The sequence below is a fragment of the Halichoerus grypus genome, chromosome 14 (genome assembly GCF_964656455.1).
Source record: "Halichoerus grypus chromosome 14, mHalGry1.hap1.1, whole genome shotgun sequence".
In the NCBI taxonomy this organism is placed as follows: domain Eukaryota; kingdom Metazoa; phylum Chordata; class Mammalia; order Carnivora; family Phocidae; genus Halichoerus; species Halichoerus grypus.
The window spans coordinates 29,161,158-29,175,471 of NC_135725.1; the positions used below are offsets into that span (position 1 = coordinate 29,161,158).

A 14,314-nucleotide genomic window follows, 5' to 3' on the forward strand; every position below is an offset into this window, starting at 1 on the left:
AGTGGTTTGCCTACTTTATTTTTCTTTTCAGAGTTAACTTTTCACTTTGTTTATTACTGCTATTGTATTTTTTGTTACTCTTTCATTAATTTCTGTTCATTATTTTTCTTCTATTTTCTTTAGGACTAGTTGTTCTGGAAGTATAGATCATTCAGCTTTTCTTCTTTCTCAGTATAAGCATTTTCTTACTCCCTAAGTACTAATTTCTTACTAACTTTGATGTGCAGTATTTCTATTATTATTCAGTCCTAATGGATGTTGAAACAACAGAACCCATTAGATGAAATTAGAATAGAAATTCATTTATTTGCTGTACTCTTCATTCAAACCCACTTTAAGGGCTAGTTTTTCTCTATAACCTTGAAAGGAAATTAGGCAAGATCACATAAGTCTTCTTGGTCTTTCTCAATAAAAAATCTTGTGGTCACTTTTAGCGACTAGACAAATAAGCAGAAAGTCTCTGTTGAGCAGTTAAGTCAACTGTGATATTAAAATTAAGATTTCTACCCTCATTCAAACTTAAAGTTCTTCCTCTACCAGAGCTCCTATCTGCTACAGGTGGTGCAGTGAAAAAAGTAGGTATGACTGCTTCTTTTATAAGAATTACGTCTCTGCCTTCCTCCCCTACTTACTAGGCTGCTTCTGACTTTTCCAGGATTAATCTTGGGAAAAGGAGATAATGTAAGGAACAGGAAAGGTCTTACTTAACTACAATGAAGTTGCATAGACTCTCCTTAAACATCTTTCACAGGGTGCTTTCCTGTGGTCTTCAGTCAGTACTTTACCCTTAGGCATCCAGCTATCCAGGTCCCTGATTAGGGTCATCTTGAAGTCACTGCTGGCTTTCTCTCACCTAAGACCCACATCTGCTCCAGGGGAAATGTGCATCCTTTTGTCATCCTTTGTACGGTGGCCCCCAATGCATCAACTTCTCTTACTCAACTTCAGAGCAGTTAGCCAGCCGTAGTACTTGTCCTTCAGATTTCTAAGGTTTGAGGCAAATGGCCCACCATGTCCCACAAATTCCAGGGGATGCATATTAAACTTTCCAAGTGATCCCTCTAAAGCCTCTTGCTTGTCTTGAAGTGTGGGATTTAGCACTATGATAGCCTTATAAATCTCTTCTTCTAATCTCCCATTCCCATCCTCTAATCCCTCTCAGCCAGCCCTTTTATATCCTCAATGTAGATGAGGAGTTAGGATCATAAAATCTATGTTGGTGACTTCCTTTGGAAATATTATATGGAAGACTATCTTACATTAAAACATGAGGTTTGCCATTTTAGGACTTCAAGCTGAAAGAGCCTAAAAACATATTTTTAACTCTGCTTCACAATTATTTTCTAATTTCCATCATGATTTTTTAAAAACTCTGACCCCTAAGTTATTTAGAAGTGTTTCTAAATTTCCAAATATATAATCTTTTTAAAAATAATTTTAAAATGTTGACTTCTAACTTAATTCATGGGATCAGGGAACATGATCTGTATGAATCAGATTGCTGGAAAGCTGTTGAGAATTGCTTTATGACACAATTCATGGTCAATTTTTATGAATATTTCCTATTTGCTTGTGAAGATGTTTATTCTCTAACAATAGAATGGAGTATTCCATACACGTCTACTAGATCAAGATTGCTAATTGTGTGGCTCAATTCTACTTTTCTTAGTCTTACAATTACTGTGAAAAATATTAAAAATTCCTACCATGTTTGTGGACTTATCATTTACCCCTTGAAATTCTGACAACTTTCATATATTTGGAACTGTTAATAGCGTTGATAAATTGAAAACTTTTTACCTCCCTGGCAACCTAAGACTTTTATCATTTATGTGGTTAATTTCTTTACACTTACTGCATTTTACATTAAAGCTTGTTTTGTCTGATGTTTATATTCTTAGCATTTTTATTAAGAACTTACACATTCCTTTAATATTCCATTTACATATACTCTAACACTTAATGTGAATACTTTGCTTAGTAAAAGTTATCTCTACTCTTCTCTTTTCCAACAGAAATATCTCAAATACCTTAAAGTCTTCCACTATTATCATATTTTTAAGTTATTTCTGTCCAGTGTTTTAATTTTCCTTTATTTTTTATATATCCAAATTATATCACCATTGTTATAGTTTTATACAGTCAATGGTTATTCATTTTGTTAATCATTCTTACATTTCAGATCATTTCACTTTTTTTTAGTTCAAAATCCTTAAAAAGGTCTTGTCATGAGAGTCCACTGGTGTTATGTTTTTAGTTTTGTCTGAAAATATTATTTTGTTCTTATTATAGTTTAGCTGATTATAAAATTTTAGGTTGATAGTTATTTTCTTTGCACTTGGAAGTTACCATTCCATTGTCTTCTGAGTTTCTTGTTACTATTAACTGTTGTCAGTTAACTTTTATCAGTTAAATTGTCATTCTATTCCACATAGGTAATCTGTCTTTTCTAATGGCTGCTTTCAAGATTCTTTGTTGCTTCTGTAATTTTACTTCAACGTGTCTAAATACTGATATATATATTATATATTACTATTTTATTATTTTTAATTATTTTAATTTTATTTTTATTATTTTTTTGTATTACAATCAATTCACTATGATTCCTGAATCTGAGATCTCACCTATCATTTCTTTCAACATTTTTTTCCCCCTCAGCCTCCCTATTCATTACTTCTGGAAATTCAATTCTACCTTCCATTTCTCTTAACCTTTCTTTTGTATTTTCCATCCACTTGACTTTTTTTTTTAATAAAAGATTTTATTTCTTTATTTGTCATAGATCGAGAAAGAGAGGAAGAGAGAACAAGCAGGGGGGAAGCGGCAGGTAGAGGGAGAAGCAGGCTTCCCGCTGAGCAAGGAGCCTGATGTGGGACTCGATCCCAGGACCCTGGGATCATGACCTGAGCTGAAGGCGGACACTTAACCAACTGAGCCACCCAGGCTTCCCTCCACTTGACTTTCTGCTCTGCAGTTGGAGTCATTTCTTTAAATCTTTCAGTTCATGAGTTCTCTATTAGGGCATGTTTAATCTGCTGTTTAACTTACCATAGAGTTTTTAATTTCAGTAATTAAAGTTTTCATTTCCAGAAGTTCTGGTTCTTTTAACAAATCTATTTGCTGTTTTCTGACAGTGTCTTTTTTTCTTTCCATGTTTTCAGTTTCAAAATATATCAGTAAATATTTTAACCACACACAAACACTTGTATCTAATACTTCTCTTAACTGAAATTACTAAGAGTCTATTTCTGTTGCATGTTTTCCCTGCTGGCTTTTGTTCATGGTGGCTTGTTTTATGCACTTTTTTTTTTTTTTTTACAGTTTGGGAATTATGAACTGTTTGGGATTTATCTCTGGAAACTTTGAGGAATCTTTGTTTTAACATGTTTTCCTTTAGAGAAGATGAGCTTGCTTCCTTCTTCCAACCTGGATGCAATTAACCTGACACTACATTATGTTATCTTGGCTTGGGGTTTCCTAGATCATATGGGTTATGTGAATTCAAATCCTAAATCCATTTGGGGATATGGTAGTGGTTTCAAAATGTCAAAGGAAATTGACACACATACATACATACATACACACACACACACACACACACACAAATGCACACACAACCCAGCCCAAAGAGCCCATGCCATGACAGACAAGTCTCTCTTCTTCATCCTCCCCCTTTTCTGCTTTCCAGATTTTCTTCTACCCAGTAATTTCACTGAGGGTGTTGCCTTTCAGGGTTTCTGATTTCAAATGAGGGTCTCAGTTCCAAATCGTAACCTTGTAAGAGCTTCACACCATGTCTTCTGTCCCCATACGACAGATAAACTCAGACCTTTCTGTAACTGAGATGGGCAAATGCCTCCAGTACGGCAGTGGCATAAGTGCCAACTTAGTAAGCTGGTTTTCAGTTTCCTCCTTATTTTTGGCCTATGAGTATTTTACCTTTTTTTTTTTTGCTCAGCAATGCATTTTGGGTGTTTTTATAATAGTATTTCAACCTGCAGGTCTTGGTGTTTTGTTGCAGAATTTTTAGGCTTATTACATGACATGAGATATGGAATAGTACAAGAAACAGAATCATAGGTTTTAATTTTTCAAATTTAAAAATATCTTCTATGAAATAGTATTTTTATACACCTATCATATTGGAACAAGAATGAAGAATCGTATTCTAATCCTGATTTTGTTATTTGCTATTTGTGACCTTGGTAAAATAAACTACCATTTCTCAAACTATCTTATTATCTTTAAGTTAGAGCATTGGATCGAGGACCTCTGAGATTTCTTCAATGAGTCTATTAAGTAAAAATGGCATTGGTGAAGGTTCAAGATGTAATAGTCATCACATTCCTAGCACTAACCTGCCATTCACTATGTATCTTTCACTACACTTGGCTCAAGTTTTAAATTGTCCTTTTGTTGACCCAGGTTTTTTTTTTTTTTTATTGTAGTAAAAAAACACACACACAGAAAACTAACCTTCTTAATCATTTTTAAGTGTACAGTTCAGAAATGTTAAGTATATTCATATTGTTGAATGTTGCCTTTTAAACTCTATAGATTACTTATTGATAAAGGACACATCTATTTCTACCATGTTTACCTTGCTCTTACTCATCTATTCTTCCTTTCTTTCCCTTGACACAGTGGCTGGGACATTTTATCAAGGGAGAAATGCTACAACCTAAAATCATCTAACTAAGAAAATTTCAAAGTTCAAAGTTCTCATATTGCTATGATCTGAATGTTCGTGTCCCCTCAAAATTAATATGCTGAAATCCTAGTGCCCAAAGTGATGACATACACACATGTGGAGCCCTCATGAATAAAATTAGTACTCTTAAAGACATACCACAGAGTTCTCTCGCCCCTTCCACTGTATGACGACATACCAAGGTGCCAGCTATGAATCAGGAAGAGGGGTCTCACCAGAACACAACCATGCTGATGCCTTGATCTTGGATTCCCCAGCCTCTAGAACTGTGAGAAATAGATTTCTGTTGTTTATAAGCTACCCAATCTGTGGTATTATTATAGCAGGCCAAATGAACTGAAATACACACCTATTTTTTTTTTTCTTGAGCTTTTCTGCTGAATTAACACACAACTTTGGAGGTCTATGAACCACATATAGGTATATATTTAATTTTTGCATTGCAAACACAAAAAAATTTCTTTGATAAAATATTAGAATCATTTTTCTCAAGGGTCTCTTTGATATTCAAGTAATATTCTTCAGAAATGTCTATGTTATCATCCTCTGTTTCTTCTCTTTTTGTGGTTTTAATAAGTTTAATTTTGCTAGCTCCTCCTTTGCCAATGGTTTTGCACATGTTCTGGTTATCCAAGATCATTTATATTGACTTTAGGAATTCCCAAATATTTTGCAAGACTTTCAAATTCACTTTGCAGCGGTTAGCATTACAGTATTAGATGTGTACAACATCGGCACCTAGACAAGGATGTCCTTGCAATGGCCTTAGACAAAAACTACTGTTAGTGGGGGAAGGAATGTTTAAGGATATCTAATTTTGTGAGGCATCTAATTCACTAACACATATTTTTATGTCATGATTTTTTCTGCTTCACTATGCATCATAAACATGGTGGTGAGGTTAAATAATTAATACTCAGAAATTAAGGCCCCCTCCTCCTCTGTTAGTCACCAGTATTCCTTCAACCAGATGACCTCTTTCATTTAAATAAAAATTTACTTCTGATTTTGTTTTATCACTTCTATTTAAATGTCAGCCCTTAAAGATCAAGGTCTTGGGGTGCCTAGGTGGCTCAGTCAGTTAAGTGTCTGCCTTTGGCTCAGGGTGCCAGGCTCCGTGCTAAGTGGGGAGCCTGCTTCTTCCTCTCCCTCTGCCCCCTCACCTCATGCTCTCTCTCTCTCAAAAAAAAAAAAAAACTTAAAAAAAATAAAAAATCAACGTCTTACATTAGTAGACCTCTGGAAAAATAAGACAATATTACACAACTAGTTATTTTAGTGTGTGGGAGGGGAACAATCAAACTTTTTTGGTAGTTGTAAAAAGAAAAAAGTAAGCTTGGTTGAAATTTCCAATTGCCATTAATTTTGGAGACAATGTGAAAAGAATTTAAGTAAAAAAGATATATTTCATCAATTCCAAGAAGCAGATTTTTTCCCCACATTTAAAAATTTCCAGTATCAGGATGCATGTTAAAAATCAAGAGTTACAATTTATATAATGAGCAGTTTTTTCTTTTTTTCAGCTGTACCTAAATAATACGCCTTACAATCCATGGTGTTTTAAGTTAGAATGTAGTCTAAAATTCTAATCTAAGTAATAATGTACTACCAACTATTAGCCAAAATATTAAAATGAAGCAATGGTTATGTAGAATGCAACTTTCAAGTGGATGCATTCCATCGATAACAACAGTAATAGCAATCCACATATTCCTTCCTATGGCAGGTACTGTTTTAGATGTTTTACTTATCCTATTTAATACTTACAACAACACTTTTTCATGTAGGTTACTGTTACTTGCCTCTTTGTTGTCATGGGTGAGGACACTTAAGCAATGAGGTTAAATGACATAACTTCTCAACCATGTGTGAGGGCCAACATCTCACACATAGTGAGTAAATTAGATGTTTTTCTTAGATACAAAGTTTCTACCTGTTGGTAAACAGAAACAAGGGCTACTCTAGATGAAGGATTTTATGAAAACATATTGCTAATTGTTAGTATCTCTCAAAGTATAGATACCTATTGGCAGCAAACAAACATAGCTTTCCTCCTTTAGACCCTTTGGTAGGTAGAATAATGAGCCCCTAAAGATGTTTACATCCTAATCCTTGGAACTCATGAATATATTACTTTAGCTGGCAAAGGGACTTTGCTGATATAATTGAGGGTACAGACCTTCAAATGGGAAGATTATCCTGCATTATTCAGGTAGACCCAATCTGATCATAAGATCAAAGAATCTTACCCAGCTGCAATCTGAGGAAGATGTGACTATGGAAGGCTGAGAGAGAGGCAACAACTCTGGCTTTGAAGACAGAAGGAAGGTGGCCATGAGCCAAGGAATGTGTAGAAAGGCAAGGAAATGGATTCTGGAGAGCCTCCAGAAAAGAATGTAGCCCAGCTGATTCCTTGATTTTAGCCTAATGAGACCCAAGTAAGAATTCTGACTTACAGAACTGTACGATAATAAATTTGTGTTATTCCTAATACTCTTGTGCTGTTCTAAGCCTCTAAAATTTGTGGTAATTTGTTACAGCAGCAATAGGAAACCAATACAGGCCCATTCAAGCAAATCTAGTTCAATGAAATACCCTACAGTATATGAAAACATTTTAACATGTGCAGAAACCATTTTTTTTTTGGATGAATCAACGTATGAGGTCTGGCAAAGTATTAGAAAAGTAGTATCCATTAACTTGTGAGTAGTGTGTTGTTCTGATGATGCTTTAACAAAAACAGCCCGACTGCCTGCTTGGTGTTTTCCCATAATGTCTCACAAACCATTCTAACTGTAGATGGTACACGGACACTTTAAATTTTCATAGTATTTTTACCTTTATCTTCTATTTACGGCATGTATTGCTGGTTTGTACTCACAAGAGTTATTTTGACTATATTTTAGTGTGTGACCACTAAGTTTACTCAGTCTCCCGCGAGTGTCGTGAAGCGTTGGCTTCCGGGCGGGTGTCCCCCACCCCGCTGAGCGCTCCAGGAGGGAGTCACTCGCCTCAAGTTCCTGGGCATGCGCTACACGAGGAACACGAGGAAGTACTAAATATAAGCCAGCAGCAGGCCGCGATCGTGGACACGGTCTCCAGCTATAAGTCAGCCCTTAAGGACTGCCGGAGGTGCGAGCCCACGGGTATCTTCAGATCCCTCTGTTGTCGTAAGACGCGCAACCGCCAGGCAGGCGATATCAAACTTCGCGATACTTGCAACGGTCGCGGACCTTTACGTTACCGGCTTCCCGGGGCCAAGAAGGCAGGAAGACTGCTCCGCCCATGTGAACCAAGATTTTGTTATCGCGAGACCGCAATGACAGTTCAGGGGTCCGATCTCGCGGGATTTTCCGAGCCAGGGCTGAAAGTTGCAGGGGAAGGTAGAGGTAGGGCCAACTCTGAAAGGGAGGGTCAGGGGTCCACTTGCCGGCTTGCTTCCTCCCCCGGCGGAACGCGAGATGACTAGGTGAGCGCCGCCTTGCCAGCCTCCACAGCGCTCTCCAGCTCTGCCGCTGTCTGGGACGCCGCCTCCCCTCTCCTTGGACCCTCTCGGGCTCCACCTGTGTTCCCTCTCGTCCGCTGGCGTCGCGCTTCAGGGGGGCGATGTACGAAGGGCTGCAGGAAGTGGCGTTGGCCTCAGTCTTCCCGCCCGCCTCCTCCTCCAGGTCCTCGGCCGCCTGCCGAGTATTGTACGCAACCAGGCTGCCCGGCCCCTCCCCCTGGCCAGATGGATCCCTCTGCCCCCAAGCCTCGCGCGGAAACCGCCGGCAAAGGTACAAGCTCGGAGCTCGCCTCTCAGCCTAGGCACCTGTCTTTACTGCGCTGGGTTGGACCCGTTCCTGCCAGTTCCCTTGGGGTTGGGATTTTACCTTGTGGCTCCTCTGAATGACAGCCGGAGTCTGGCACCAATTCTTTGGGATTCAGTGTTGAGAACCTGGACTCTGGAGTCAGACTGGATCTAGTGCTGGCTCTGACAGTTAACTTGCTGAACAACTTTGGGCAGTTTCCTCATCTGTAAAATGGAGATCATTGCTGAGTTCTTGTGATTACGAAATAAGATAGTGTATGCAAAGCACTTATGTGACCCAGGTCCATAATAAGCATTCAGTAAATGTGTGGTATGTTTATCCTTTGTCCTTGTATGCCCCAGTTCTTAGCGAATGGTAGACGTTTGTAGTTACATAGGTGAATAAAGGTTGAGATATTCAGTTCACATTATTTGATTACACAAAGACCTTATATATGATGTACTGAATCAGGGCCTTACAGTCAACCTTTATTGGGTCCTCAAGAGAGGGTTTAAGGAGGGTGTGGCTATCTAACAAGTCAAATGGGATGCCTTCTTGCCCCCATATTAATAGCTTTCATTATTAAAAGTGATATAATAAAAACTATCAGATATTGAGTGCTTGTTCTGTGCCCAGCAATATGCTGATTATTTATCTCCATGCTTTCCTTTGAGGAAGGTATCGATCTCATTAAATAGATGAGGAATTCAGAGCTAAAGTTTAGAGAGGTTTATGTAATAAGCCTCAACTCTGAAGGCTAGGAATTGATGACACTATAACTCAGGGATCACAAATATAACTACCCATAGAAGCCTGGCAGTTGAAATAAGTAGAGAAGCTGCTGAGTGGAGATTGTAGTGACTGTGGTGCTCAGACCTCAGTTAAAAGGAGCAGGGACTACTCAGTTCAGGGACTTGTTCATTCATGTGTGCATGGTACAGTATGGTAGTTACAAGGTCAGATAGCTTGGGTCAAATCCAGGATCTGCCATTTTTAAGCTATGTAACCAAGGGCAAGTTGGTTAACCTTTATCTGTTTCACCATTTATAAAATGGAACTAACAATATTACTTACATGAAGTCATGAAAGGATAGTGGCGAGGCTTAAATGAAATAAAGCACATGCCTGGCACACATAAGTCTTCAAATGTTAGCTCTGTATAAATATTTGTTAGTTCTACAAGTATTTGAGTTTCAAACGTTGTTCTAGGTGCCCAGGATATAGTAGTGAACAAAGTAAGTCCCTGCTCTAGGGAACTAAGTTGAGATAAACAGTAACAAATATTCCATAGTTTTCTCTAAAAATGGAATTAAGCAGGGTAAAGAAAGAGTGGCAGGGAGTGCTATTTTAGATTCAGTGGTCAGAGAAAACACCTCTGAGGAGATGCCATTGGAGCAGAGACCTAAATGACGTGAAAGAATCAGTCATTTGGGTATTTAGGGAGAGCGTTGATGGAAGGAATAGAAAGCTCAGGGGCCCTGAGGTGGGAGCATGTTTGCCATAGTTGAGGAACAGCAAGGAGACCAGTCTGGAATAAAGGAGGAAAGGAAATGACGTTAAAGAGGACCCTTCATTCAACCCTACAGGAAATCCTCCCAATTTAAGCTATTTGTTCTAGAATTTGATACAGAGAGATTCCAGCCTTTGCTCAAACTTAACTGAATCTGTTTAGTTCTAGAAATTATTCAAACTAAGGAACCAAATAGATTTCCAGAAATTGTTGTATGAAGCCCATAGGGCTTTTGCACATGCTGTGTGCTCAGAGATGCTCTTCTTAGACCTTCTTCCCTTTTAAATTATGTTTCTTCAATACTCTTTTTCATAGCACTTTGTTCTTATCTCCTGCAGCACTTGCTACAATTTCGTGTTTGTGAACTTTTTAGTATCTGTCTCCCTCACTAGATATCTAGGATCTGTAAGATCAAGGATGTGTTTTTGTTAATAAATTCAGCACATTTATTGAGTGCCTACTGAGTGCCGATGCTGGGGATAAAACTTGAAAAATACAGACACTTTCCTGGAAAGGAAATTATTCTCTAGTGGGAAAGATAGATAAAAACAAGTAAACATAGTCATTAAACATTGTGATATGAGTTATGGAGGCAATAAAATACTGAGATACAGAATAAAAGGGTACCCTACTTTAAATAAGGTGAAGAGATGACATAAAAACAGCTGAGAAAAGACTTGCTTAGCATGTTTGAGTACAGAGAAAAATTGAGATGGGTTGGAGAGGTAAGTATTGGCAGATCATACTGGGACTTATAGGCCATACTAAGGAGTTTGTACTTTATTCTTTATGCAATGATAACTATTGAAAAATTTTAAATTAAAGATTTACTAATTTTTAATTTTTTTTAAGATTTATTTATTTATTTTAGAGAGAGAGCATACAAGCAGCGGGAGGGGTAGAGAGAGGGGAAGAGAAGCCTCAAGCATATACCCACTGAGCATGGAGCCTGACGCAGGGCTGGATGCCAGGACCCAGAGATCATGACCTGAGCCGAAATCAAGAGTTGGATGCTTAACCGCCTGAGCCACCCAGACGCCCCAGTAATTTATATTTTTAAATAGTATTGTTGCTATGTGTAAAATGGATTGTAGGGGGAAAATGGTGGCAGCAGAGAGAATGGTTAGGAGTTTATAGCAGTAATTTAGGAGAAAGCCAAAGGTGACGTGCCTTAGGGCAGAGGACAGCAAACTATGGGCCTGGCCAAATCCAGCCTGATACTTATTGTAGATAAAGTTTTATTGGAACACAGCCATGCCCATTTGTTTATGTGTTCTCTGTCCCTGATTTTGTGTTACAAGGGTAAGAGACAGTATAGCCTGCAAAACTAAAATAATAAATAGCCCAAATCTGACTCTTTACAGAAAAAGTTTGCCAACAGTTGTTTTACAGAGGTGGTAGCATGATGGAGGGAAGTGATAAATTTTGAGGGAGAACCAGCAGGACTTTCTGATGGATTGGATGTAGGGAGTAATATAAAAAGAGGAATAAGGGCTGGCTAAATGTGTTCTATCATGAAAAGTTGGCTAGATGATGATGCCATTTAATGAGATTTGGAAAGATTTAATGAGATTTGGAAAGAGCAAGGTTTAATCAATATCATTTTTGACATTTTTTTTTCATTTTATACCTATTGTGTGGTACAGTATATTTGTAGGTAATTGGTGTTAAAACATATATGTTGAATAATAAACACATTAATGACTTAAGTCCTTAAAAATTGGAAGGCATTTTCTGGATAGGCAAACAAATCATGTGAAACAGAAATAATGTGTTAAGAATTGCTATAAGGGTTAATTCAGGTCTTAAGGCTCAAATGGTACTGGTACGAAAATAGGGCCCACTAATCTGTTATCCCTGTACAATGGATCAAGATTTTAGTTTCATGTTAAAACTGTGTCTTTTAGAATTGTGTGACAGTTCTCAAACCATTTGGATCCAAAGATTAGGAGAACAGATTTTTCCTGGTGTACTTCTAATTGTTATGCAAAATAACCTTACCAAAGTTAGTGGGAATAATGGTTTTACTTTTGAGGAATAGCATAATGAGTTATTCGTGCTTAAGAGAATGTAGATATACTAGTCATATTATAATCACAAATGTTATAAAAACCTAACAAGAAATCATCGGAAAGACCCTAAGAAACTACTAATGGTCATCTGATCTCAATAAGAAATATGTGAGAAAAATAATTCCTAGTATTCTTACATCTGTAGCCATACAACTCCTCTGTAATTCTTGCTATAAGAAATTCCATTTAGAAAGTTATTTTTACTTAATTTCCTCTATTTGGTATCTTTTAATTATACTAGTTGTATGCTCTAAAGATACTCCCCTCCCTGTTCATAGTGCTATATTTTCTGAATAGAAAATAAAATAGACGGGGCGCCTGCGTGGCTCAGTGGGTTAAGCTTCTGCCTTCGGCTCAGGTCATAATCCCAGGGTCCTGGGATCGAGTCCCGCATCAGGCTCCCTGCTCAGTGGGGGGCCTGCTTCTCCCTCTCCTTCTGCTGTTCCCCTGCTTGTGCTCTCTCACTCGCTTTCTGTCAAATAAATAAATAAAATCTTAAAAAAAAAAGAAAATAAAATTGAAAGCTGTACAATTAAGCACGGAATAAATACATATAGAGAAAAGGGTCAGACTTTTCAAAGAATAATAGAATCTTAGCATAAAAGAGATCTTAGAATTCATCTCTTTTTAAAGAACTGCAAGCCTTTAAAACATAGAAGGGAAAAAAGCTGTGACAAAGCTGGCACGCATCACTCTGTGGTTGGATTAGAGATTCCCTTGGTTAGTTGTATACAAATTCAGGGAACAGTTTAGAAGTAGTGATACTAGAAAAAAATAAAAAATAAAAAATTTTTTTTTAAAAAGAAGCAGCAATGTTGACAAGAAGTAACAGCTGTCTCCAGAGAAAGGAGATGGGAAAAAGCAGACAGGAGAATCACAAAAGCATTGCTGTCTAGAGGATTTTAGCTTGCTCATTATCAAGTCCCATTTACTATTAGTCTACCATATCATGAATAATATACATAATGTTCACAAATCATCATGAATATCTAAATCGGTGGTTCTCAACCCTGGCTGTGAATCAGAATGGCCCTTTGAATTCAACAATGCCCACCAAACAAAGTCATAAAACCAAATGCCCATGGCCCATAGCCACTGAACCACAATCAACAGAGGTAGTGTCCAAGCATGTATGAGGAGATTATGACACACAGCCAGGGTGAGAATCACTGGAAATAAATTATATATCCTTTATTCTGCTTATTATAGGAGAACATCTGATAATATGTTTTAGGAGAATATCTATACATGTTATAATTTAGCTTGTTTCAGTAATTTGGAAAGGGTATTCGTGTGAGGTACATTTTTTTTTTTCTCATAGCAGTGGATAAATGGGGGGTTAGTTTATAAGTTAGATTTGGAAATTTTATTTTCTTCTTTATTATTACAGACATATGGCATCCAGGAGAAAGATGTCTTGCCCCTTCTCCAGATAATGGCACACTTTGTGAAGCAAGCATAAAATCTATCACAGTGGATGAAAATGGGAAGTCATTTGCAATCATCTTATATTCAGATTTTCAAGAAAGAAAAGTACCTCTTAAAAGACTTCAAGAAGTAAAATCTCTTAAAGATTGCTCCAGGAATTTTATATTTGATGATGAAGATTTGGAAAAACCTTATTTCCCTGACCGAAAATTTCCATCATCTGCTGTTGCTTTTCCATTATCTGAAGATGGAGACTCTATTCCTTATACTATTAACAGGTATTTGAGAGACTACCAAAGGGAAGGAGCCCAGTTTCTCTATGCACACTTCCTCCAAGGAAAAGGATGTATTCTTGGTGATGACATGGGACTTGGAAAAACAGTACAGGTATTTCTGCTAATTGCATTATAACTAAAATTCATTAAAGTCATTTTATTATGTACATGAATGGATACCATATACAAATCTCTATTTGTGCTCCCAACTCTTATAGTAGCTATTTTGTGTGTGTGTGTGTGTCTGTGTTTCTCACCCACTGGCCAGGAAAGTCCTCAAAATTAGGATGGTCTGTAGTCATTATTTTATCCTCAGTACTTATTTAGTATTTGTGAAATATGTTACTCAAAATAATGTTTTGGTATAACTTGGCTTGATTTTACCTTTGGTAATACTAGTACTAAGATATCAATTATATTTAAAGTAGTTTAACTTTCTTAGCAATACTGTATGGAAGGAAAGTATTCTGACATTTGTTAAGCTACATAACATGGTTAAATTGATTTCTTGCAGGCCTTTTGTGTAT

The 14,314-nt window shown here is 37.3% G+C and overlaps 1 protein-coding gene and 1 long non-coding RNA gene across 3 annotated transcripts in view; one reads left to right on the plus strand and one right to left on the minus strand.

The window, feature by feature from the left end:
• Positions 1–5,117: 5,117 nt before the first annotated feature.
• LOC118531004 (uncharacterized) lies at positions 5,118–8,743 on the minus strand. Its single transcript, XR_004914943.2, has 2 exons — positions 8,584–8,743; positions 5,118–8,329 (listed from the first exon to the last, which is right to left on the minus strand). It is a non-coding gene; the product is annotated as an uncharacterized LOC118531004 (long non-coding RNA).
• Positions 8,107–14,314, plus strand: part of ERCC6L2 (ERCC excision repair 6 like 2) — a 133,345-nt gene continuing 127,137 nt past the window's right edge. The window contains exons 1-3 of one of the 2 annotated variants that reach the window (XM_036084778.2): positions 8,107–8,180; positions 8,380–8,487; positions 13,475–13,899. In XM_036084778.2, coding sequence (XP_035940671.2) covers positions 8,442–8,487; positions 13,475–13,899 — 471 coding nt within the window. In that variant the 5' untranslated portion in view covers positions 8,107–8,180; positions 8,380–8,441. Of the gene's footprint in view, positions 8,181–8,313; positions 8,488–13,474; positions 13,900–14,314 lie in introns of those variants that run through there. The other variant, XM_078062114.1, reaches the window with a different exon arrangement.